Source organism: Oenanthe melanoleuca, chromosome Z (assembly GCF_029582105.1).
Source record: "Oenanthe melanoleuca isolate GR-GAL-2019-014 chromosome Z, OMel1.0, whole genome shotgun sequence".
Lineage (NCBI taxonomy): Eukaryota > Metazoa > Chordata > Aves > Passeriformes > Muscicapidae > Oenanthe > Oenanthe melanoleuca.
In genome coordinates, this window is record NC_079362.1 from 17,084,291 (window position 1) to 17,110,276 (window position 25,986).

The 25,986-nt window shown below is 48.1% G+C and overlaps 1 protein-coding gene across 1 annotated transcript in view; it reads right to left on the reverse strand.

Moving 5' to 3' along the window:
- The window catches only part of LOC130265202 (uncharacterized), a 44,997-nt gene that overhangs the window by 14,409 nt on the left and 4,602 nt on the right, over window positions 1-25,986 (reverse strand). The window contains exons 5-22 of the mRNA XM_056514098.1: window positions 25,391-25,727; window positions 24,840-24,956; window positions 24,207-24,468; window positions 22,590-22,653; window positions 21,214-21,262; window positions 20,444-20,560; window positions 19,431-19,683; window positions 17,814-17,877; window positions 17,077-17,125; window positions 16,307-16,423; window positions 15,753-15,936; window positions 14,136-14,199; window positions 13,401-13,449; window positions 12,630-12,746; window positions 11,614-11,869; window positions 9,991-10,054; window positions 9,254-9,302; window positions 8,484-8,600 (exon numbers count right to left, since the gene is read on the reverse strand). Coding sequence (XP_056370073.1) covers window positions 8,484-8,600; window positions 9,254-9,302; window positions 9,991-10,054; window positions 11,614-11,869; window positions 12,630-12,746; window positions 13,401-13,449; window positions 14,136-14,199; window positions 15,753-15,936; window positions 16,307-16,423; window positions 17,077-17,125; window positions 17,814-17,877; window positions 19,431-19,683; window positions 20,444-20,560; window positions 21,214-21,262; window positions 22,590-22,653; window positions 24,207-24,468; window positions 24,840-24,848 — 1,884 coding nt within the window. The 5' untranslated portion in view covers window positions 24,849-24,956; window positions 25,391-25,727. The remainder of the gene's footprint in view (window positions 1-8,483; window positions 8,601-9,253; window positions 9,303-9,990; window positions 10,055-11,613; window positions 11,870-12,629; window positions 12,747-13,400; window positions 13,450-14,135; window positions 14,200-15,752; window positions 15,937-16,306; window positions 16,424-17,076; window positions 17,126-17,813; window positions 17,878-19,430; window positions 19,684-20,443; window positions 20,561-21,213; window positions 21,263-22,589; window positions 22,654-24,206; window positions 24,469-24,839; window positions 24,957-25,390; window positions 25,728-25,986) is intronic.

Sequence of the window (25,986 nt, forward strand, 5' to 3'; positions counted from 1 at the left end):
AGTCCCAAATGCCCTTGTGACACCAGACTGAGGAGGAACATTTGGTACAGCTATGCTGACATGTGCACACATTCATTGTCTCCCAGACAAGAAATACACCAGACATACTCTGTAGCACCAGAGAGTCATCCTGGATCTCCTGTTGCTGAACAGCAGCTGTGTCACTGCTGGAGATGGACCAAGTGGTTCCTGGGCTCCAATTCTCAGGTGGGGGAGCAAAGACTCCTCTGGATGAACCTGCTATTGCTGCTGCTGCTGCTGCTGCTGCTGCAGGGTGAGTATAAGAGCCTGTGAAGTGCTGAGACAAGAAATGGGTTTGTGTCAGAAAGGTTGCTGGCAGAGGTTGTTTCCCAATCCCATTTCAAATGCTCTTAGGAAGCTGCTGTCAGGCATATGCAGAGGTATTAGTTTGGATTTTTTTGCATGTCCAGTTCTGAAAACAAATGGTAAAAAACCAAAGACAGCTTAAACTCAAGTCCATAGCCATTTTCGTGTTCCATTTTCATGGATTTTCTGAAGGATTTCTGCAACAATGAACATTCCACTTCCACCCAAGGACTCCTTTCTCCCCTCTAGGGCTGCACACACATTTGCTTCTCCTTGTTCTAATGTTCTACCTCCTCCCATTGAACTCTCTTTTCTTGCACCATCTTTGGGATGTGTCCAACCTGCAGCATCTCTGGCTGGGACAGCTCCCATGCCTCATGCCGACCTCGGAGCTCTTCATTTCCAGTCATTTGTTCAAAGTCTTCACAGATTGGCAGGCGAGATATCAACACATCCACCTCAAGTCAAACAGAACAAAGCAGTCAGCCACTACAGCTTGTCCCTGACAGCCAAGAGTCATTGACTGTGAGGAAAGGGAAAGAACAGGAGAGAACCACATTCACAAGGGATACAGACAGCCTGTAGCTTGTATTCTAAATCTGTCTGAGTGACCACGTTCACCTGCAAAAACACCTCAGGCAAGAAGATTCTCTGATGCTCCATCTGGGATCCAAAAGAAGTAACCCATGGCTTGGTACTCTATTAGGGATTCCTTGCAGATCTCTCCCTATGTGCAGTTCCCAAGTGTAACACTGCAGGTGGCTAAGGAACTACCAGGAGCATTCAGAAGTATTTGCTGGCAGCCAGAAATGATAACACAGCTATGGAGCTGTAGCCTCAAAGAGCAGTGAGATGTCCAAGGCACCACCTTTGTTTCAGCAAATGAGAGCGAGTGAGCGCGTCCTTCTCTCAAAGGAACCGCTGCCCTCCTCGCCTTCCTTCTGGCAGCTGAGAAGGACAAAGACTGTCCCAAGTGCAATTTGCAGGATGGCACCAGTCTCTGCTTCTTGTGCCTTTACTGCACAGCTCTACCCAAAGCTCCAGCCACAGCTCACACCAGAGGGGAAAGCCCTCAAGAGGTGCAGAGTCCTCAGGGGCTGTTGACATTTACCTGTCTTCCTGTGGTGTTGGCAATTGCTCTACAAATGTCTCCAAGAGTCCTAGAAACAAAAGAAAGCAAAGAATGGAGAAGCCATTTAGATCTTGGAGTGAAAGCCAGCCCAGAGAGGCCATCTCTGCTGTAAGTGCCTAAAACCTGCAGGATGCAGGAGGGGTGTGCCAGAAGGCAGCTGATGCATTTTCCTCTCAAGTGTATGTGCACTGGGCCCGTTCCTGGAGTGTTGGTGTTTACTGCCTCTGCTCAAAGAAAGAGCTTATCCTTTAATCTTGGCTTTCAGTTTCTAAACTGTGCAGTTTTTATCCCGATCACAGAGTATTTCCTTCAGCAAACTCTTGGAAAGAAATATTCCTGGGAATGGTTATCTGACAGCTGTCATAGAGCGTAAGTTGCTCTTTCAAGCAAGCAAGGTTCTTCTCCTTTCATTAGTATGGCCATATGATTTGGAGATATACAGATGTGCAAAGGAAATTAACACAGTTGCCTGGCACCTGAGTGACAGGAGATTTGCCAGGTTCTGTCCCTTGCTGCAGGTAAGACCTTGGCAGCATGGAGATGTCTTTGACAATGCCTTCTGACCACACTTGTGACCAAAATTCTGACCAGCAATGACAATGTAACCCCAGTCTGAATGTGTTTGCAGATTCTCTGAATTTACACTTGAAACAGATATTCAATCAGTAAAACACCTGGCCCTTGGTTTCTAGAAGTAACTGTGATTGGACTCACACGTGGCCAATAATTTCCACTTCAATGTATTGTGCCCAGGGATTTTCCACGCTCATCATTCTCCCTAAGAGAAAGAAAATGCAAGATGCTCACTTTAAAGCCGAGATCCCACCTTCCAGGAGATACAAAAGGCAGCCCCATTCTCTGGGGCTCTGAGCCCTTTCTGCTCAACTGGGTAACAACAACAGGAACAGGAACGACCACAGGAAGACAGGGAGCTCTGCAGCACAAGTGGCTGGCACACTTTCTACACTTTCCCTTTGTAGGGACCTCTTGTTAGGTGTGGAGGCCCAAGGGTCAGTGATTAAAGTCAGCCCTTGACCTTGAAAAGATTCATAAGTGATATACTCTGTGGCTGTGGGGAGAAAAGCCTCTTTCCCACAAAGCTTTTCACCTTTGCTGTTAATTCCTCCTCAGTTTTGATATCTCATTGGCCTCCTGGCCCTGACCACCCCAGTTTAGCCCCAATCTCCCATTTATGTACATCCCCTAGATTGTTCTCCCTTCCCTGGATCTCTGTTGCTTCTGTTCTCTCCTGTCACATTGCCCTATCACTCCCCATTGTCTTTCCATATCACTAACCCCACCAGCTATGGAAATCTCCAGCCTCTGCAGTCCCACCAGCCATCAGGGGCAGGGCAGCCACCACAACAAGGCTGGCAAAGCCCAAGTGTTGTGATGTACAAGGTCTGGACCAGCCTCCTGCATTCAAGCAGCCCCGAGGTGGATGGTCCCCTGGGTGAGCAATGATAGGATGGATTGAACACTTTCAAATGATCCCAGCCAGTTCATTGAACCCCAAGTACAGATGTATCAATGGCCAGGGAAATGGGTGTGTTAGGACCCCAGCCAATCACATGGGTATATCCAGGAGATTCAATCCCTGTATTTAGGAAGGGCTTGGAAAAATAAAGAAGCTTTTGTCACATGGATCACTGAGGGTTCGTGTTGTCTGTCTCCAACAGCAACCCCAAATAATGTAATACCCAAACATGAGCACTGACAAGCAGTGGGAAGAAACCAGAGCCAGCCTGAGCCCCTCACAAGCTGTTGTCCCCATTCAGGACATGACAGGATTGGTTTGGAGATCAGACACAAGGAGGTGCAAATCAATGCCCTTTTTGTCCCAGAAACACCAACAGCTCCCAAGATCACCAATAGGTGATGTCAGACACAGAATCTACTGGGTTGGCTCCTCAACCCTGCCAGTCCTTATCTGAGAGCACAGCACTGGCAGCTGTTATGGGCAAGAAGCACATTCAATAAGTTATGCTGCAGAATCACAAAGGGCTTGATGTGTTTTCCTAGAGACTGATCTGAGCAGGAGTTGTGCCAATGGGTAGGACTCAAGCAGCCACAGCCTTCTGCTGATCCAGGAACAATCCCTGGTTCTGCCTTCAGCAGAAAGGGTAGCCCAGGCAAATTCCAGGCAGCCCAAGTTACCCTCAGATATAGCAGGAACACCCAGAACACTCTCTCCCTGTCTCAGAGCACAGCAGCTCCTGTGGGGAGTCCCAAATGCCCTTGTGACACCAGACTGAGGAGGAACATTTGGTACAGCTATGCTGACATGTGCACACATTCATTGTCTCCCAGACAAGAAATACACCAGACATACTCTGTAGCACCAGAGAGTCATCCTGGATCTCCTGTTGCTGAACAGCAGCTGTGTCACTGCTGGAGATGGACCAAGTGGTTCCTGGGCTCCAATTCTCAAGTGGGAGAGCAAAGGCTCCTCGGGATGACCATGCTGCTGCTGCTTCTGCTGCTTCTGCTGCTTCTGCTGCTGCTGCTTCTGCTGCTTCTGCTGCTTCTGCTGCTGCTGCTGCTGCTGCTGCTGCTGCTGTAGGGTGAGTACAAGAGCCTGTGAAGTGCTGAGACAAGAAATGGGTTAGTGTCAGAAAGGTGACTGGCAGAGATCACCTGAGATCCCATTTCAAATGCAAGCCCTTAGGAACTTGCTCTCAGCCAAATGCAGAGGTCTTAGACTGGATTGTTTTGGATGTCAAGTTCTGAGACCAAATGATCAAAACCAAAGACAGCTTTAACTCAAGTTCTTTGCCATTTTGGTATTCCATTTTCATGAATTTTCTGAAGGATGTCTGTGGACATGGCTAAAGGCTCTTGGAGAAACCTAATCTGTTCCTTAACCAGGCTGTTGAGTTTTCACAGCTCGGAAAGATCTGGCTCGGATCCCTCCCAGGCTTGGGATCTTTCTCAAAGACGGAATAAGGGAAAGATAAAAGAACAATGCAGAAAGACACCTGGTGTTGACCACGGAGCCATGTGAGTGCCTGGTGATATTTTGCAGAAAGCATGCTTTCAAAGAGATGATGCCTTCTTGGACCAATGAATATTTTCTACTTTGTTTTGCCCAATCTATCCTATATATATGCCACGGCTTTTCAATAAATCACTCTTTCTTGTCGCCTGGAGGGAATTTTGTTGCTATGTTCTTTCACTGCTTCCTAGCCTTACAGCGACAGATGTCTACAACAATGACTGCTCCACTTCCACCCAAGGACTCCTTTCTCCCCCCTAGGGCTGCACACACATTTGCTGCTCCTTGTTCTAATGTTCTGCTTCCTCCCATTGAACTCTCTTTTCATGCACCATCTTTGGGATGTGTCCAACCTGCAGCATCTCTGGCTGGGACAGCTCCCATGCCTCATGCCGACCTCGGCGCTCTTCATTTCCAGTCATTTGTTCAAAGTCTTCACAGATTGGCAGGCGAGATATCAACACCTCCACCTCAAGTCAAACAGAACAAAGCAGTCAGCCACTACAGCTTGTCCCTGACAGCCAAGAGTCATTGACTGTGAGGATAGGGAAAGAACAGGAGAGAACCACATTCACAAGGGATACAGACAGCCTGTAGCTTGTATTCTAAATCTGTCTGAGTGACCACGTTCACCTGCAAAAACACCTCAGGCAAGAAGATTCTCTGATGCTCCATCTGGGATCCAAAAGAAGTAACCCATGGCTTGGTACTCTATTAGGGATTCCTTGCAGATCTCTCCCTATGTGCAGTTCCCAAGTGTAACACTGCAGGTGGCTAAGGAACTACCAGGAACATTCAGAAGTATTTGCTGGCAGCCAGAAATGATAACACAGCTATGGAGCTGTAGCCTCAAAGAGCAGTGAGATGTCCAAGGCACCACCTTTGTTTCAGCAAATGAGAGCGAGTGAGCGCGTTCTTCTCTCAAAGGAACTGCTGCCCTCCTCGCCTTCCTTCTGGCAGCCGAGAAGGACAAAGACTGTCCCAAGTGCAATTTGCAGGATGGCACCAGTCTCTGCTTCTTGTGCCTTTACTGCACAGCTCTACCCAAAGCTCCAGCCACAGCTCACACCACAGGGGAAAGCCCTCAAGAGCTGCAGAGTCCTCAGGGGCTGTTGACATTTACCTCTCTTCCTGTGGTGTTGGCAATTGCTCTACAAACGTCTCCAAGAGTCCTAGAAACAAAAGAAAGCAAAGAAAGGAGAAGCCATTTAGATCTTGGAGTGAAAGCCAGCCCAGAGAGGCCATCTCTGCTGTAAGTGCCTAAAACCTGCAGGATGCAGGAGGGGTGTGCCAGAAGGCAGCTGATGCATTTTCCTCTCAAGTGTATGTGCACTGGGCCTGTTCCTGGAGTGTTGGTGTTTACTGCCTCTGCTCAAAGAGAGAGCTTATCCTTTCATCTTGGCTTTCAGTTTCTAAACTGTGCAGTTTTTATCCCGATCACAGAGTATTTCCTTCAGCAAACTCTTGGAAAGAAATATTCCTGGGAATTGTTATCTGACAGGTGTCATAGAGCGTAAGTTGCTCTTTCAGGCAAGCAAGATTCTTCTCCTTTCATTAGTATGGCCATATGATTTGGAGATATACAGATGTGCAAAGGAAATTAACACAGTTGCCTGGCACTTGAGTGACAGGAGATTTGCCAGGTTCTGTTCCTTGCTGCAGGTAAGACCTTGGCAGCATGGAGATGTCTTTGACAATGCCTTCTGACCACACTTGTGACCAAAATTCAGATCAGCAATGACAATGTAACCCCAGTCTGAATATGATTGCAGATTCTCTGACTTCACACTTGAAACAGATATTCAATCAGTAAAACACCTGGCCCTTGGTTTCTAGAAGTAACTGTGATTGGACTCACACGTGGCCAATAATTTCCACTTCAATGTATTGCGCCCAGGGATTTTCCACGCTCATCATTCTCCCTAAGAGAAAGAAAATGCAAGATGCTCACTTTAAAGCCAAGATCCCACCTTCCAGGAGATACAAAAGGCAGCCCCACTCTCTGGGGCTCTGAGCCCTTTCTGCTCAACTGGGTAACAACAACAGGAACAGGAACAACCACAGGAAGACAGGGAGCTCTGCAGCACAAGTGGCTGGCACACTTTCTGCACTTTGCCTTTGTAGGGACCTCTCGTTAGGTGTGGAGGTCCAAGGGTCAGTGACTAAAGTCAGCCCTTGACCTTGAAAAGATTCATAAGTGATATACTCTGTGGCTGTGGGGAGAAAAGCCTCTTTCCCACAAAGCTTTTCACCTTTGCTGTTAATTCCTCCTCAGTTTTGATATCCCATTGGTCTGCTGGCCCTGACCACCCCAGTTTAGCCCCAATCTCCCATTTATGTACATCCCCTAGATTGTTCTCCCTTCCCTGGATCTCTGTTGCTTCTGTTCTCTCCTGTCACATTGCCCTATCACTTCCCATTGGCTTTCCCTATCACTAACCCCACCAGCTATGGAAATCTCCAGCCTCTGCAGTCCCACCAGCCATCAGGGGCAGGGCAGCCACCACAACAAGGCTGGCAAAGCCCAAGTGTTGTGATGTACAAGGTCTGGACCAGCCTCCTGCATTCAAGCAGCCCCGAGGTGGATGGTCCCCTGGGTGAGCAATGATAGGATAGATTGAACACTTTCAAATGATCCCAGCCAGTTCATTGAACCCCAAGTGCAGATGTATCAATGGCCAGGGAAATGGGTGTGTTAGGACCCCAGCCAATCACATGTGTATATCCAGGAGATTCAATCCCTGTATTTAGGAAGGGCTTGGAAAAATAAAGAAGCTTTTGTCACATGGATCACTGAGGGTTCATGTCGTCTGTCTCCAACAGCAACCCCAAATAATGTAATACCCAAACATGAGCACTGACAAGCAGTGGGAAGAAACCAGAGCCAGCCTGAGCCCCTCACAAGCTGTTGTCCCCATTCAGGACATGACAGGATTGGTTTGGAGATCAGACACAAGGAGGTGCAAATCAATGTCCTTTTTGTCCCAAAACCACCAACAGCTCCCAAGATCACCAACAGGTGATGTCAGACACAGAATCAACTGGGTTGGCTCCTCAACCCTGCCAGTCCTTATCTGAGAGCACAGCACTGGCAGCTGTTATGGGCAAGAAGCACATTCAATAAGTTATGCTGCAGAATCACAAAGGGCTTGATGTGTTTTCCTAGAGACTGATCTGAGCAGGAGTTGTGCCAATGGGTAGGACTCAAGCAGCCACAGCCTTCTGCTGATCCAGGAACAATCCCTGGTTCTGCCTTCAGCAGAAAGGGTAGCCCAGGCAAATTCCAGGCAGCCCAAGTTACCCTCAGATATAGCAGGAACACCCAGAACACTTTCTCCCTGTCTCAGAGCACAGCAGCTCCTGTGGGGAGTCCCAAATGCCCTTGTGACACCAGACTGAGGAGGAACATTTGGTACAGCTATGCTGACATGTGCACACATTCATTGTCCCCAGGCAAGAAATACACCAGACATACTCTGTAGCACCAGAGAGTCATCCTGGATCTCCTGTTGCTGAACAGCAGCTGTGTCACTGCTGGAGATGGACCAAGTGGTTCCTGGGCTCCAATTCTCAGGTGGGGGAGCAAAGACTCCTCTGGATGAACCTGCTATTGCTGCTATTGCTGCTGCTGCAGGGTGAGTATAAGAGCCTGTGAAGTGCTGAGACAAGAAATGGGTTTGTGTCAGAAAGGTTGCTGGCAGAGGTCGTTTCCCAATCCCATTTCAAATGCCCTTAGGAAGCTGCTGTCAGGCATATGCAGAGGTATTAGTTTGGATTTTTTTGCATGTCCAGTTCTGAAAACAAATGGTAAAAAACCAAAGACAGCTTAAACTCAAGTCCATAGCCATTTTCGTGTTCCATTTTCATGGATTTTCTGAAGGATTTCTGCAACAATGACCATTCCACTTCCACCCAAGGACTCCTTTCCCCCTCCTAAGGCAGCAGACACATGTGCTGCTCCTTGTTCTAATGTTCTGCTTCCTGCCATTGAACTCTCTTTTCTTGCACCATCTTTGGGATGTGTCCAACCTGCAGCATCTCTGCCTGGGACAGCTCCCATGCCTCACGCCGACCTCGGAGCTCTTCATTTCCAGTCATTTGTTCAAAGTCTTCACAGATTGGCAGGCGAGATATCAACACATCCACCTCAAGTCAAACAGAACAAAGCAGTCAGCCACTACAGCTTGTCCCCGTCAGCCAAGAGTCATTGACTGTGAGGAAAGGGAAAGAACAGGAGAGAACCACATTCACAAGGGATACAGACAGCCTGTAGCTTGTATTCTAAATCTGTCTGAGTGACCACGTTCACCTGCAAAAACGCCTCAGGCAAGAAGATTCTCTGATGCTCCATCTGGGATCCAAAAGAAGTAACCCATGGCTTGGTACTCTATTAGGGATTCCTTGCAGATCTCTCCCTATGTGCAGTTCCCAAGTGTAACACTGCAGGTGGCTAAGGAACTACCAGGAACATTCAGAAGTATTTGCTGGCAGCCAGAAATGATAACACAGCTATGGAGCTGTAGCCTCAAAGAGCAGTGAGATGTCCAAGGCACCACCTTTGTTTCAGCAAATGAGAGCGAGTGAGCGCGTTCTTCTCTCAAAGGAACCGCTGCCCTCCTCGCCTTCCTTCTGGCAGCCGAGAAGGACAAAGACTGTCCCAAGTGCAATTTGCAGGATGGCACCAGTCTCTGCTTCTTGTGCCTTTACTGCACAGCTCTACCCAAAGCTCCAGCCACAGCTCACACCACAGGGGAAAGCCCTCAAGAGCTGCAGAGTCCTCAGGGGCTGTTGACATTTACCTCTCTTCCTGTGGTGTTGGCAATTGCTCTACAAACGTCTCCAAGAGTCCTAGAAAGACAAGAAAGCAAAGAATGGAGAGGCCATTTAGATCTTGGAGTGAAAGCCAGCCCAGAGAGGCCATCTCTGCTGTAAGTGCCTAAAACCTGCAGGATGCAGGAGGGGTGTGCCAGAAGGCAGCTGATGCATTTTCCTCTCAAGTGTATGTGCACTGGGCCCGTTCCTGGAGTGTTGGTGTTTACTGCCTCTGCTCAAAGAGAGAGCTTATCCTTTCATCTTGGCTTTCAGTTTCTAAACTGTGCAGTTTTTATCCCGATCACAGAGTATTTCCTTCAGCAAACTCTTGGAAAGAAATATTCCTGGGAATTGTTATCTGACAGGTGTCATAGAGCGTAAGTTGCTCTTTCAAGCAAGCAAGGTTCTCCTCCTTTCATTAGTATGGCCATATGATTTGGAGATATACAGATGTGCAAAGGAAATTAACACAGAGTTGCCTGGCACCTGAGTGACAGGAGATTTACCAGGTTCTGTTCCTTGCTGCAGGTAAGACCTTGGCAGCATGGAGATGTCTTTGACAATGCCTTCTGACCACACTTGTGACCAAAATTCAGATCAGCAATGACAATGTAACCCCAGTCTGAATGTGTTTGCAGATTCTCTGACTTCACACTTGAAACAGATATTCAATCAGTAAAACACCTGGCCCTTGGTTTCTAGAAGTAACTGTGATTGGACTCACACGTGGCCAATAATTTCCACTTCAATGTATTGCGCCCAGGGATTTTCCACGCTCATCATTCTCCCTAAGAGAAAGAAAATGCAAGATGCTCACTTTAAAGCCGAGATCCCACCTTCCAGGAGATACAAAAGGCAGCCCCACTCTCTGGGGCTCTGAGCCCTTTCTGCTCAACTGGGTAACAACAACAGGAACAGGAACGAACCACAGGAAGACAGGGAGCTCTGCCAGCACAAGTGGCTGGCACACTTTCTACACTTTCCCTTTGTAGGGACCTCTCGTTAGGTGTGGAGGTCCAAGGGTCAGTGATTAAAGTCAGCCCTTGACCTTGAAAAGATTCATAAGTGATATACTCTGTGGCTGTGGGGAGAAAAGCCTCTTTCCCACAAAGCTTTTCACCTTTGCTGTTAATTCCTCCTCAGTTTTGATATCTCATTGGCCTCCTGGCCCTGACCACCCCAGTTTAGCCCCAATCTCCCATTTATGTACATCCCCTAGATTGTTCTCCCTTCCCTGGATCTCTGTTGCTTCTGTTCTCTCCTGTCACATTGCCCTGTCTACTCCCCATTTGTCTTTCCATATCACTAACCCCACCAGCTATGGAAATCTCCAGCCTCTGCAGTCCCACCAGCCATCAGGGGCAGGGCAGCCACCACAACAAGGCTGGCAAAGCCCAAGTGTTGTGATGTACAAGGTCTGGACCAGCCTCCTGCATTCAAGCAGCCCCGAGGTGGATGGTCCCCTGGGTGAGCAATGATAGGATGGATTGAACACTTTCAAATGATCCCAGCCAGTTCATTGAACCCCAAGTACAGATGTATCAATGGCCAGGGAAATGGGTGTGTTAGGACCCCAGCCAATCACATGGGTATATCCAGGAGATTCAATCCCTGTATTTAGGAAGGGCTTGGAAAAATAAAGAAGCTTTTGTCACATGGATCACTGAGGGTTCGTGTTGTCTGTCTCCAACAGCAACCCCAAATAATGTAATACCCAAACATGAGCACTGACAAGCAGTGGGAAGAAACCAGAGCCAGCCTGAGCCCCTCACAAGCTGTTGTCCCCATTCAGGACATGACAGGATTGGTTTGGAGATCAGACACAAGGAGGTGCAAATCAATGCCCTTTTTGTCCCAGAAACACCAACAGCTCCCAAGATCACCAATAGGTGATGTCAGACACAGAATCTACTGGGTTGGCTCCTCAACCCTGCCAGTCCTTATCTGAGAGCACAGCACTGGCAGCTGTTATGGGCAAGAAGCACATTCAATAAGTTATGCTGCAGAATCACAAAGGGCTTGATGTGTTTTCCTAGAGACTGATCTGAGCAGGAGTTGTGCCAATGGGTAGGACTCAAGCAGCCACAGCCTTCTGCTGATCCAGGAACAATCCCTGGTTCTGCCTTCAGCAGAAAGGGTAAGCCCAGGCAAATTCCAGGCAGCCCAAGTTACCCTCAGATATAGCAGGAACACCCAGAACACTCTCTCCCTGTCTCAGAGCACAGCAGCTCCTGTGGGGAGTCCCAAATGCCCTTGTGACACCAGACTGAGGAGGAACATTTGGTACAGCTATGCTGACATGTGCACACATTCATTGTCTCCCAGACAAGAAATACACCAGACATACTCTGTAGCACCAGAGAGTCATCCTGGATCTCCTGTTGCTGAACAGCAGCTGTGTCACTGCTGGAGATGGACCAAGTGGTTCCTGGGCTCCAATTCTCAAGTGGGAGAGCAAAGGCTCCTCGGGATGACCATGCTGCTGCTGCTTCTGCTGCTTCTGCTGCTTCTGCTGCTGCTGCTTCTGCTGCTTCTGCTGCTTCTGCTGCTGCTGCTGCTGCTGCTGCTGCTGCTGTAGGGTGAGTACAAGAGCCTGTGAAGTGCTGAGACAAGAAATGGGTTAGTGTCAGAAAGGTGACTGGCAGAGATCACCTGAGATCCCATTTCAAATGCAAGCCCTTAGGAACTTGCTCTCAGCCAAATGCAGAGGTCTTAGACTGGATTGTTTTGGATGTCAAGTTCTGAGACCAAATGATCAAAACCAAAGACAGCTTTAACTCAAGTTCTTTGCCATTTTGGTATTCCATTTTCATGAATTTTCTGAAGGATGTCTGTGGACATGGCTAAAGGCTCTTGGAGAAACCTAATCTGTTCCTTAACCAGGCTGTTGAGTTTTCACAGCTCGGAAAGATCTGGCTCGGATCCCTCCCAGGCTTGGGATCTTTCTCAAAGACGGAATAAGGGAAAGATAAAAGAACAATGCAGAAAGACACCTGGTGTTGACCACGGAGCCATGTGAGTGCCTGGTGATATTTTGCAGAAAGCATGCTTTCAAAGAGATGATGCCTTCTTGGACCAATGAATATTTTCTACTTTGTTTTGCCCAATCTATCCTATATATATGCCACGGCTTTTCAATAAATCACTCTTTCTTGTCGCCTGGAGGGAATTTTGTTGCTATGTTCTTTCACTGCTTCCTAGCCTTACAGCGACAGATGTCTACAACAATGACTGCTCCACTTCCACCCAAGGACTCCTTTCTCCCCCCTAGGGCTGCACACACATTTGCTGCTCCTTGTTCTAATGTTCTGCTTCCTCCCATTGAACTCTCTTTTCATGCACCATCTTTGGGATGTGTCCAACCTGCAGCATCTCTGGCTGGGACAGCTCCCATGCCTCATGCCGACCTCGGCGCTCTTCATTTCCAGTCATTTGTTCAAAGTCTTCACAGATTGGCAGGCGAGATATCAACACCTCCACCTCAAGTCAAACAGAACAAAGCAGTCAGCCACTACAGCTTGTCCCTGACAGCCAAGAGTCATTGACTGTGAGGATAGGGAAAGAACAGGAGAGAACCACATTCACAAGGGATACAGACAGCCTGTAGCTTGTATTCTAAATCTGTCTGAGTGACCACGTTCACCTGCAAAAACACCTCAGGCAAGAAGATTCTCTGATGCTCCATCTGGGATCCAAAAGAAGTAACCCATGGCTTGGTACTCTATTAGGGATTCCTTGCAGATCTCTCCCTATGTGCAGTTCCCAAGTGTAACACTGCAGGTGGCTAAGGAACTACCAGGAACATTCAGAAGTATTTGCTGGCAGCCAGAAATGATAACACAGCTATGGAGCTGTAGCCTCAAAGAGCAGTGAGATGTCCAAGGCACCACCTTTGTTTCAGCAAATGAGAGCGAGTGAGCGCGTTCTTCTCTCAAAGGAACCTGCTGCCCTCCTCGCCTTCCTTCTGGCAGCCGAGAAGGACAAAGACTGTCCCAAGTGCAATTTGCAGGATGGCACCAGTCTCTGCTTCTTGTGCCTTTACTGCACAGCTCTACCCAAAGCTCCAGCCACAGCTCACACCACAGGGGAAAGCCCTCAAGAGCTGCAGAGTCCTCAGGGGCTGTTGACATTTACCTCTCTTCCTGTGGTGTTGGCAATTGCTCTACAAACGTCTCCAAGAGTCCTAGAAACAAAAGAAAGCAAAGAAAGGAGAAGCCATTTAGATCTTGGAGTGAAAGCCAGCCCAGAGAGGCCATCTCTGCTGTAAGTGCCTAAAACCTGCAGGATGCAGGAGGGGTGTGCCAGAAGGCAGCTGATGCATTTTCCTCTCAAGTGTATGTGCACTGGGCCTGTTCCTGGAGTGTTGGTGTTTACTGCCTCTGCTCAAAGAGAGAGCTTATCCTTTCATCTTGGCTTTCAGTTTCTAAACTGTGCAGTTTTTATCCCGATCACAGAGTATTTCCTTCAGCAAACTCTTGGAAAGAAATATTCCTGGGAATTGTTATCTGACAGGTGTCATAGAGCGTAAGTTGCTCTTTCAGGCAAGCAAGATTCTTCTCCTTTCATTAGTATGGCCATATGATTTGGAGATATACAGATGTGCAAAGGAAATTAACACAGTTGCCTGGCACTTGAGTGACAGGAGATTTGCCAGGTTCTGTTCCTTGCTGCAGGTAAGACCTTGGCAGCATGGAGATGTCTTTGACAATGCCTTCTGACCACACTTGTGACCAAAATTCAGATCAGCAATGACAATGTAACCCCAGTCTGAATATGATTGCAGATTCTCTGACTTCACACTTGAAACAGATATTCAATCAGTAAAACACCTGGCCCTTGGTTTCTAGAAGTAACTGTGATTGGACTCACACGTGGCCAATAATTTCCACTTCAATGTATTGCGCCCAGGGATTTTCCACGCTCATCATTCTCCCTAAGAGAAAGAAAATGCAAGATGCTCACTTTAAAGCCAAGATCCCACCTTCCAGGAGATACAAAAGGCAGCCCCACTCTCTGGGGCTCTGAGCCCTTTCTGCTCAACTGGGTAACAACAACAGGAACAGGAACAACCACAGGAAGACAGGGAGCTCTGCAGCACAAGTGGCTGGCACACTTTCTGCACTTTGCCTTTGTAGGGACCTCTCGTTAGGTGTGGAGGTCCAAGGGTCAGTGACTAAAGTCAGCCCTTGACCTTGAAAAGATTCATAAGTGATATACTCTGTGGCTGTGGGGAGAAAAGCCTCTTTCCCACAAAGCTTTTCACCTTTGCTGTTAATTCCTCCTCAGTTTTGATATCCCATTGGTCTGCTGGCCCTGACCACCCCAGTTTAGCCCCAATCTCCCATTTATGTACATCCCCTAGATTGTTCTCCCTTCCCTGGATCTCTGTTGCTTCTGTTCTCTCCTGTCACATTGCCCTATCACTTCCCATTGGCTTTCCCTATCACTAACCCCACCAGCTATGGAAATCTCCAGCCTCTGCAGTCCCACCAGCCATCAGGGGCAGGGCAGCCACCACAACAAGGCTGGCAAAGCCCAAGTGTTGTGATGTACAAGGTCTGGACCAGCCTCCTGCATTCAAGCAGCCCCGAGGTGGATGGTCCCCTGGGTGAGCAATGATAGGATAGATTGAACACTTTCAAATGATCCCAGCCAGTTCATTGAACCCCAAGTGCAGATGTATCAATGGCCAGGGAAATGGGTGTGTTAGGACCCCAGCCAATCACATGTGTATATCCAGGAGATTCAATCCCTGTATTTAGGAAGGGCTTGGAAAAATAAAGAAGCTTTTGTCACATGGATCACTGAGGGTTCATGTCGTCTGTCTCCAACAGCAACCCCAAATAATGTAATACCCAAACATGAGCACTGACAAGCAGTGGGAAGAAACCAGAGCCAGCCTGAGCCCCTCACAAGCTGTTGTCCCCATTCAGGACATGACAGGATTGGTTTGGAGATCAGACACAAGGAGGTGCAAATCAATGTCCTTTTTGTCCCAAAACCACCAACAGCTCCCAAGATCACCAACAGGTGATGTCAGACACAGAATCAACTGGGTTGGCTCCTCAACCCTGCCAGTCCTTATCTGAGAGCACAGCACTGGCAGCTGTTATGGGCAAGAAGCACATTCAATAAGTTATGCTGCAGAATCACAAAGGGCTTGATGTGTTTTCCTAGAGACTGATCTGAGCAGGAGTTGTGCCAATGGGTAGGACTCAAGCAGCCACAGCCTTCTGCTGATCCAGGAACAATCCCTGGTTCTGCCTTCAGCAGAAAGGGTAGCCCAGGCAAATTCCAGGCAGCCCAAGTTACCCTCAGATATAGCAGGAACACCCAGAACACTTTCTCCCTGTCTCAGAGCACAGCAGCTCCTGTGGGGAGTCCCAAATGCCCTTGTGACACCAGACTGAGGAGGAACATTTGGTACAGCTATGCTGACATGTGCACACATTCATTGTCCCCAGGCAAGAAATACACCAGACATACTCTGTAGCACCAGAGAGTCATCCTGGATCTCCTGTTGCTGAACAGCAGCTGTGTCACTGCTGGAGATGGACCAAGTGGTTCCTGGGCTCCAATTCTCAGGTGGGGGAGCAAAGACTCCTCTGGATGAACCTGCTATTGCTGCTATTGCTGCTGCTGCAGGGTGAGTATAAGAGCCTGTGAAGTGCTGAGACAAGAAATGGGTTTGTGTCAGAAAGGTTGCTGGCAGAGGTCGTTTCCCAATCCCATTTCAAATGCCCTTAGGAAGCTGCTGTCAGGCATATGCAGAGGTATTAGTTTGGATTTTTTTGCATGTCCAGTTCTGAAAACAAATGGTAAAAAACCAAAGACAGCTTAAACTCAAGTCCATAGCCATTTTCGTGTTCCATTTTCATGGATTTTCTGAAGGATTTCTGCAACAATGACCATTCCACTTCCACCCAAGGACTCCTTTCCCCCTCCTAAGGCAGCAGACACATGTGCTGCTCCTTGTTCTAATGTTCTGCTTCCTGCCATTGAACTCTCTTTTCTTGCACCATCTTTGGGATGTGTCCAACCTGCAGCATCTCTGCCTGGGACAGCTCCCATGCCTCACGCCGACCTCGGAGCTCTTCATTTCCAGTCATTTGTTCAAAGTCTTCACAGATTGGCAGGCGAGATATCAACACATCCACCTCAAGTCAAACAGAACAAAGCAGTCAGCCACTACAGCTTGTCCCCGTCAGCCAAGAGTCATTGACTGTGAGGAAAGGGAAAGAACAGGAGAGAACCACATTCACAAGGGATACAGACAGCCTGTAGCTTGTATTCTAAATCTGTCTGAGTGACCACGTTCACCTGCAAAAACGCCTCAGGCAAGAAGATTCTCTGATGCTCCATCTGGGATCCAAAAGAAGTAACCCATGGCTTGGTACTCTATTAGGGATTCCTTGCAGATCTCTCCCTATGTGCAGTTCCCAAGTGTAACACTGCAGGTGGCTAAGGAACTACCAGGAACATTCAGAAGTATTTGCTGGCAGCCAGAAATGATAACACAGCTATGGAGCTGTAGCCTCAAAGAGCAGTGAGATGTCCAAGGCACCACCTTTGTTTCAGCAAATGAGAGCGAGTGAGCGCGTTCTTCTCTCAAAGGAACCGCTGCCCTCCTCGCCTTCCTTCTGGCAGCCGAGAAGGACAAAGACTGTCCCAAGTGCAATTTGCAGGATGGCACCAGTCTCTGCTTCTTGTGCCTTTACTGCACAGCTCTACCCAAAGCTCCAGCCACAGCTCACACCACAGGGGAAAGCCCTCAAGAGCTGCAGAGTCCTCAGGGGCTGTTGACATTTACCTCTCTTCCTGTGGTGTTGGCAATTGCTCTACAAACGTCTCCAAGAGTCCTAGAAAGACAAGAAAGCAAAGAATGGAGAGGCCATTTAGATCTTGGAGTGAAAGCCAGCCCAGAGAGGCCATCTCTGCTGTAAGTGCCTAAAACCTGCAGGATGCAGGAGGGGTGTGCCAGAAGGCAGCTGATGCATTTTCCTCTCAAGTGTATGTGCACTGGGCCCGTTCCTGGAGTGTTGGTGTTTACTGCCTCTGCTCAAAGAGAGAGCTTATCCTTTCATCTTGGCTTTCAGTTTCTAAACTGTGCAGTTTTTATCCAGATCACAGAGTATTTCCTTCAGCAAACTCTTGGAAAGAAATATTCCTGGGAATTGTTATCTGACAGGTGTCATAGAGCGTAAGTTGCTCTTTCAAGCAAGCAAGGTTCTCCTCCTTTCATTAGTATGGCCATATGATTTGGAGATATACAGATGTGCAAAGGAAATTAACACAGAGTTGCCTGGCACCTGAGTGACAGGAGATTTACCAGGTTCTGTTCCTTGCTGCAGGTAAGACCTTGGCAGCATGGAGATGTCTTTGACAATGCCTTCTGACCACACTTGTGACCAAAATTCAGATCAGCAATGACAATGTAACCCCAGTCTGAATGTGTTTGCAGATTCTCTGACTTCACACTTGAAACAGATATTCAATCAGTAAAACACCTGGCCCTTGGTTTCTAGAAGTAACTGTGATTGGACTCACACGTGGCCAATAATTTCCACTTCAATGTATTGCGCCCAGGGATTTTCCACGCTCATCATTCTCCCTAAGAGAAAGAAAATGCAAGATGCTCACTTTAAAGCCAAGATCCCACCTTCCAGGAGATACAAAAGGCAGCCCCACTCTCTGGGGCTCTGAGCCCTTTCTGCTCAACTGGGTAACAACAACAGGAACAGGAACAACCACAGGAAGACAGGGAGCTCTCCAGCACAAGTGGCTGGCACACTTTCTACACTTTCCCTTTGTAGGGACCTCTCGTTAGGTGTGGAGGTCCAAGGGTCAGTGATTAAAGTCAGCCCTTGACCTTGAAAAGATTCATAAGTGATATACTCTGTGGCTGTGGGGAGAAAAGCCTCTTTCCCACAAAGCTTTTCACCTTTGCTGTTAATTCCTCCTCAGTTTTGATATCTCATTGGCCTCCTGGCCCTGACCACCCCAGTTTAGCCCCAATCTCCCATTTATGTACATCCCCTAGATTGTTCTCCCTTCCCTGGATCTCTGTTGCTTCTGTTCTCTCCTGTCACATTGCCCTGTCTCTCCCCTTTGGCTTTCCCTATCACTAACCCCACCAGCTATGGAAATCTCCAGCCTCTGCAGTCACACCAGCCATCAGGGGCAGGGCAGCCACCACAACAAGGCTGGCAAAGCCCAAGTGTTGTGATGTACAAGGTCTGGACCAGCCTCCTGCATTCAAGCAGCCCCGAGGTGGATGGTCCCCTGGGTGAGCAATGATAGGATGGATTGAACACTTTCAAATGATCCCAGCCAGTTCATTGAACCCCAAGTGCAGATGTATCAATGGCCAGGGAAATGGGTGTGTTAGGACCCCAGCCAATCACATGTGTATATCCAGGAGATTCAATCCCTGTATTTAGGAAGGGCTTGGAAAAATAAAGAAGCTTTTGTCACATGGATCACTGAGGGTTCGTGTCATCTGTCTCCAACAGCAACCCCAAATAATGTAATACCCAAACATGAGCACTGACAAGCAGTGGGAAGAAACCAGAGCCAGCCTGAGCCCCTCACAAGCTGTTGTCCCTATTCAGGACATGACAGGATTGGCTTGGAGATCAGACACAAGGAGGTGCAAATCAATGCCCTTTTTGTCCCAGAAACACCAACAGCTCCCAAGATCACCAACAGGTGATGTCAGACACAGAATCAACTGGGTTGGCTCCTCAACCCTGCCAGTCCTTATCTGAGAGCACAGCACTGGCAGCTGTTATGGGCAAGAAGCACATTCAATAAGTTATGCTGCAGAATCACAAAGGGCTTGATGTGTTTTCCTAGAGACTGATCTGAGCAGGAGTTGTGCCAATGGGTAGGACTCAAGCAGCCACAGCCTTCTGCTGATCCAGGAACAATCCCTGGTTCTGCCTTCAGCAGAGAGGGAAGCCCAGGCAAATTCCAGGCAGCCCAAGTTACCCTCAGATATAGCAGGAACACCCAGAACACTCTCTCCCTGTCTCAGAGCACAGCAGCTCCTGTGGGGAGTCCCAAATGCCCTTGTGACACCAGACTGAGGAGGAACATTTGGTACAGCTATGCTGACATGTGCACACATTCATTGTCCCCAGGCAAGAAATACACCAGACATACTCTGTAGCACCAGAGAGTCATCCTGGATCTCCTGTTGCTGAGCAGCAGCTGTGTCACTGCTGGAGATGGACCAAGTGGTTCCTGGGCTCCAATTCTCAAGTGGGAGAGCAAAGACTCCTCGGGATGACCATGCTGCTGCTGCTTCTGCTGCTTCTGCTGCTTCTGCTGCTGCTGCTTCTGCTGCTTCTGCTTCTGCTGCTGCTTCTGCTGCTGCTGCTGCTGCTGCAGGGTGAGTATAAGAGCCTGTGAAGTGCTGAGACAAGAAATGGGTTAGTGTCAGAAAGGTGGCTGGCAGAGATCACCTGAGATCCCATTTCAAATGCAAGCCCTTAGGAACTTGCTCTCAGCCAAATGCAGAGGTCTTAGATTGGATTGTTTTGGATGTCCAGTTCTGAGACCAAATGGTCAAAACCAAAGACAGCTTTAACTCAAGTTCTTTGCCATTTTGGTGTTCCATTTTCATGAATTTTCTGAAGGATATCTGTGGACACGGCTAAAGGCTCTTGGAGAAGCCTAATCTGTTCCTTAACCAGGCTGTTGAGTTTTCACAGCTCAGAAAGATCCAGCTCGGATCCCTCCCAGGCTTGGGATCTTTCTCAAAGACGGAATAAGGGAAAGATAAAAGAACAATGCAGAAAGACACCTGGTGTTGACCACGGAGCCATGTGAGTGCCTGGTGATATTTTGCAGAAAGTATGCTTTCAAAGAGATGATGCCTTCTTGGACCAATGAATATTTTCTACTTTGTTTTGCCCAATCTATCCTATATATATGCCATGGCTTTTCAATAAATCACTCTTTCTTGCTGCCTGGAGGGAAGTTTGTTGCTATGTTCTTTCACTGCTTCCTAGCCTTACAGCGACAGATGTCTACAACAATGACTGCTCCACTTCCACCCAAGGACTCCTTTCTCCCCCCTAGGGCTGCACACACATTTGCTGCTCCTTGTTCTAATGTTCTACCTCCTCCCATTGAACTCTCTTTTCTTGCACCATCTTTGGGATGTGTCCAACCTGCAGCATCTCTGCCTGGGACAGCTCCCATGCCTCATGCCGACCTCGGAGCTCTTCATTTCCAGTCATTTGTTCAAAGTCTTCACAGATTGGCAGGCGAGATATCAACACCTCCACCTCAAGTCAAACAGAACAAAGCAGTCAGCCACTACAGCTTGTCCCCGTCAGCCATGAGTCATTGACTGTGAGGAAAGGGAAAGAACAGGAGAGAACCACATTCACAAGGGATACAGACAGCCTGTAGCTTGTATTCTAAATCTGTCTGAGTGACCACGTTCACCTGCAAAAACACCTCAGGCAAGAAGATTCTCTGATGCTCCATCTGGGATCCAAAAGAAGTAACCCATGGCTTGGTACTCTATTAGGGATTCCTTGCAGATCTCTCCCTATGTGCAGTTCCCAAGTGTAACACTGCAGGTGGCTAAGGAACTACCAGGAACATTCAGAAGTATTTGCTGGCAGCCAGAAATGATAACACAGCTATGGAGCTGTAACCCCAAAGAGCAGTGAGATGTCCAAGGCACCACCTTTGTTTCAGCAAATGAGAGCGAGTGAGCGCGTCCTTCTCTCAAAGGAACCGCTGCCCTCCTCGCCTTCCTTCTGGCAGCTGAGAAGGACAAAGACTGTCCCAAGTGCAATTTGCAGGATGGCACCAGTCTCTGCTTCTTGTGCCTTTACTGCACAGCTCTACCCAAAGCTCCAGCCACAGCTCACACCACAGGGGAAAGCCCTCAAGAGCTGCAGAGTCTGCAGGGGCTATTGACATTTACCTGTCTTCCTGTGATGTTGGCAATTGCTCTACAAACGTCTCCAAGAGTCCTAGAAAGACAAGAAAGCAAAGAATGGAGAAGCCATTTAGATCTTGGAGTGAAAGCCAGCCCAGAGAGGCCATCTCTGCTGTAAGTGCCTAAAACCTGCAGGATGCAGGAGGGGTGTGCCAGAAGGCAGCTGATGCATTTTCCTCTCAAGTGTATGTGCACTGGGCCTGTTCCTGGAGTGTTGGTGTTTACTGCCTCTGCTCAAAGAGAGAGCTTATCCTGTAATCTTGGCTTTCAGTTTCTAAACTGTGCAGTTTTTATCCCGGTCACAGAGTATTTCCTTCAGCAAACTCTTGGAAAGAAATATTCCTGGGAATGGTTATCTGACAGCTGTCATAGAGGGTAAGTTGCTCTTTCAGGCAAGCAAGGCTCTTCTCCTTTCATTAGTATGGCCATATGATTTGGAGATACACATGTTGGAGAAGATGAAACTGAGGAATCTTGCAAATATGAATGCTCAGATTCTGAAAATATAGAAACCATGGATGAAATTGAAATGAAAGCCACGTTTGAGATACCAAGCCCTAGTTACTGAATAACCAGGTATACAATGGGATGGCTCACCGAAGCCAATCCACTCCTAACTAAACAATGCTTTTGGCCAGAGGGCAAGGCCAAAAGACACAAAAGACTGACCTGCACCCAAAGATTAGATCTTAGAGTTTAGAATGTCACATGCTATGCTAATGTAAGACTTCCTATAGGTTATATGTAAATGCTATAGAATTAGTATTTTGTATTGGATTGGTTCTTAGGGAATTAGAATAGTCATGAATGAAGTAAATTTATTGTGTTACAAACGGGAAGTCGCTCTCTTTTCTTTTCCTCTTCTCTTCCCCTCTTTATCTTCTTTACTCTCTCTCTCTACCCTCCTTCTTCTCTCTTTCTCTCCCCCTTTTATCTCTTTAATCTGCACGTGGCTGTGCCGGGCAGCTCCTAGCAGACTCCCTTATAATAAACTGCAACTGTAGCTTTTAGCATTTACAGAGCGTCTGAGTCTTGTTCCTCGCGTCCACCCTGATACAAAGAGTCCAGAAATCTCTCGCATACACAGATGTGCAAAGGAAATTAACACACAGTTGCCTGGCACCTGAGTGACAGGAGATTTACCAGGTTCTGTTCCTTGCTGCAGGCAAGACCTTGGCAGCAAGGAGATGCCTTTGACAATGCCTTCTGACCACACTTGTGACCAAAATTCTGACCAGCACTGACAGTGTAACCCCAGTCTGAATGTGTTTGCAGATTCTCTGACTTCACACTTGAAACAGATATTCAATCAGTAAAACACCTGGCCCTTGGTTTCTAGAAGTAACTGTGATTGGACTCACACGTGGCCAATAATTTCCACTTCAATGTATTGCGCCCAGGGATTTTCCACGCTCATCATTCTCCCTAAGAGAAAGAAAATGCAAGATGCTCACTTTAAAGCCAAGATCCCACCTTCCAGGAAATACAAAAGGCATCCCCACTCTCTGGGGCTCTGAGCCCTTTCTGCTCAACTGGGTAACAACAACAGGAACAGGAATGACCACAGGAAGACAGGGAGCTCTGCAGCACAAGTGGCTGGCACACTTTCTGCACTTTGCCTTTGAAGGGACCTCTTGTTAGGTGTGGAGGTCCAAGGGTCAGTGATTAAAGTCAGCCCTTGACCTTGAAAAGGTTCATAAGTGATATACTCTGTGGCTGTGGGGAGAAAAGCCCCTTTCCCACAAAGCTTTTCATCTCTGCTGTTAATTCCTCCTCAGTTTTGATATCCCATTGGTCTGCTGGCCCTGACCACCCCAGTTTAGCCCCAGTCTCCCGTTTATGTACATCCCTTAGATTGTTCTCCCTTCCCTGGATCTCTGTTGCTTCTGTTCTCTCCTGTCACATTGCCCTGTCATTCCCCATTGGCTTTCCCTATCACTAACCCCACCAGCTATGGAAATCTCCAGCCTCTGCAGTCCCACCAGCCATCAGGGGCAGGGCAGCCACCACAACAAGGCTGGCAAAGCCCAAGTGTTGTGATGTACAAGGTCTGGACCAGCCTCCTGCATTCAAGCAGCCCCGAGGTGGATGGTCCCCTGGGTGAGCAATGATAGGATGGATTGAACACTTTCAAATGATCCCAGCCAGTTCATTGAACCCCAAGTGCAGATGTATCAATGGCCAGGGAAATGGGTGTGTTAGGACCCCAGCCAATCACATGGGTATATCCAGGAGATTCAATCCCTGTATTTAGGAAGGGCTTGGAAAAATAAAGAAGCTTTTGTCACATGGATCACTGAGGGTTCGTGTGGTCTGTCTCCAACAGCAACCCCAAATAATGTAATACCCAAACATGAGCACTGACAAGCAGTGGGAAGAAACCAGAGCCAGCCTGAGCCCCTCACAAGCTGTTGTCCCCATTCAGGACATGACAGGATTGGCTTGGAGATCAGACACAAGGAGGTGCAAATCAATGTCCTTTTTGTCCCAGAAACACCAACAGCTCCCAAGATCACCAATAGGTGATGTCAGACACAGAATCTACTGGGTTGGCTCCTCAACCCTGCCAGTCCTTATCTGAGAGCACAGCACTGGCAGCTGTTATGGGCATGAAGCACATTCAATAAGTTATGCTGCAGAATCACAAAGGCCTTGATGTGTTTTCCTAGAGACTGATCTGAGCAGGAGTTGTGCCAATGAGTAGGACTCAACCAGTCACAGCCTTCTGCAGATCCAGGAACAATCCCTGGTTCTGCCTTCAGCAAATAGGAAAGCCCAGGCAAATTCCAGGCAGCCCAAGTTACCCTCAGATATAGCAGGAAAACCCAGAACACTCTCTCCCTGTCTCAGAGCACAGCAGCTCCTGTGGGGAGTCCCAAATGCCCTTGTGACACCAGACTGAGGAGGAACATTTGGTACAGCTATGCTGACATGTGCACACATTCATTGTCCCCAGGCAAGAAATACACCAGACATACTCTGTAGCACCAGAGAGTCATCCTGGATCTCCTGTTGCTGAGCAGCAGCTGTGTCACTGCTGGAGATGGACCAAGTGGTTCCTGGGCTCCAATTCTCAGGTGGGAGAGCAAAGGCTCCTCGGGATGACCATGCTGCTGCTGCTTCTGCTGCTTCTGCTGCATCTGCTGCTGCTGCTTCTGCTGCTTCTGCTGCTTCTGCTGCTGCTGCTGCTGCTGCTGCTGCTGCTGCTGCAGCAGGGTGAGTATAAGAGCCTGTGAAGTGCTGAGACAAGAAATGGGTTTGTGTCAGAAAGGTGGCTGGCAGCGGTCACCTTGAGATCCCATTTCAAATGCAAGCCCTTAGGAAGCTGCTGTCAGGCACTTTCAAAGGTCTTAGACTGGATTTTTTTCAATGTCTAGTTTACAGACCTAATGTTCAAAGCCATCGTTTACTTTTAAACAAGTACGTAATCATTTTTGTATTCTATTTTCATGGATTTTCTGACGGATTTCTGCCACAATGATCATTGCACTTCCTCCCAAGGTCTAGTTTCCCCCTTCTAAGGCTGCAGACACATTTGCTGCTCCTTGTTCTAATATTCTACCTCCTTCCATCAAACTCTTTTCATGCACCATATTTGGTTCGTGCCCAACCTGCAGCATCTGCAATTGGGACCTCTCTTGTGTCTTACGCCGACCTCGGGGCTTTCTGCGTCGGGCTAAGTGCCGAAAGTCTTTGCAGGCTGCCAGATGAGATATCAACTCCTCCACCTCAAGTCAAACAGAACAAAGCAGTCAGCCACTACAGCTTGTCCTGTCAGCCAAGAGTCATTGACTGTGAGGAAAGGGAAAGAACAGGAGAGGACCACATTCACAAGGGATACAGACAGCTTGTAGCTTGTATTCTAAATCTGAGTGACCACTTTCACCTGCAAAAACACCTCAAGAAACAAGGAGGGTAGAGACAGGCTATCAGGAATCCATTATGATGTCTGCTAGGCATGAGGCCCATGGACTGATTCCACTGTCCAGAGCTGTTGCTGAGTTTCAGCAGCTCAGGAAGTGTCCTTCAGAGCAGCTGTCATAGAGACCAAAGCAGGATGGCACTCAGAGGCCTCACCCCACCCTCTGCTGTGCAGAGCAAAGACAAGAAGGACAGAAACCACTAGTTTTGTGACTGAAGTTGCTATCACTGTTTCACTCACTTGCTTTTGTACAGCTTGAAGCAGGGGACTAATTTCCTCTTCAATGATTTTAATTTCTTCCTCCAGCCTCTTTTTCTTTGCCTTGAATGTAGCCTGAGCTTCCTGCTGCTCTGCCTGGCAGCTTCTTAGTGAAGTTCTGTAAAGAACGAGTGGGAGAAAATTTTTTGGGTGGAGTAGCTGCCAATCTTTCACTCTCCTGGTTTTGTAGATTGCCCCTCTTCCAATGGAGATTCCAGTGATCTTGAGTTTTTTCCATGTCTTTCTTGTTCTTCCTCTTCACTGCCTTGATATCACTCTGAGTTTCATGCAGCTCTGCTTGTGGCTCTGCCTTGATGTTCTGCAAACACAAATGCAGAGCAAGTCACAGGGAGCTGCCACCAGGCTCAGCTTTTTCCTCTTTCAGCCTCAAAATCAAATCCATTCAGCCACTTCCTTCTGCTTCCCTGCCCACCTCTGCTTCCATTGTGACCCTCCTGTCCCAGAGCTGATCTCTGCAGATTACAAGGCTCTGTGCTTTCAGTGCCCCTGGGACTCCTGGCCTCAGTCCCAAGAGCTCTGTTTTATGCCCCTGTTCCTGCCCTTCACTCTGTCACCTG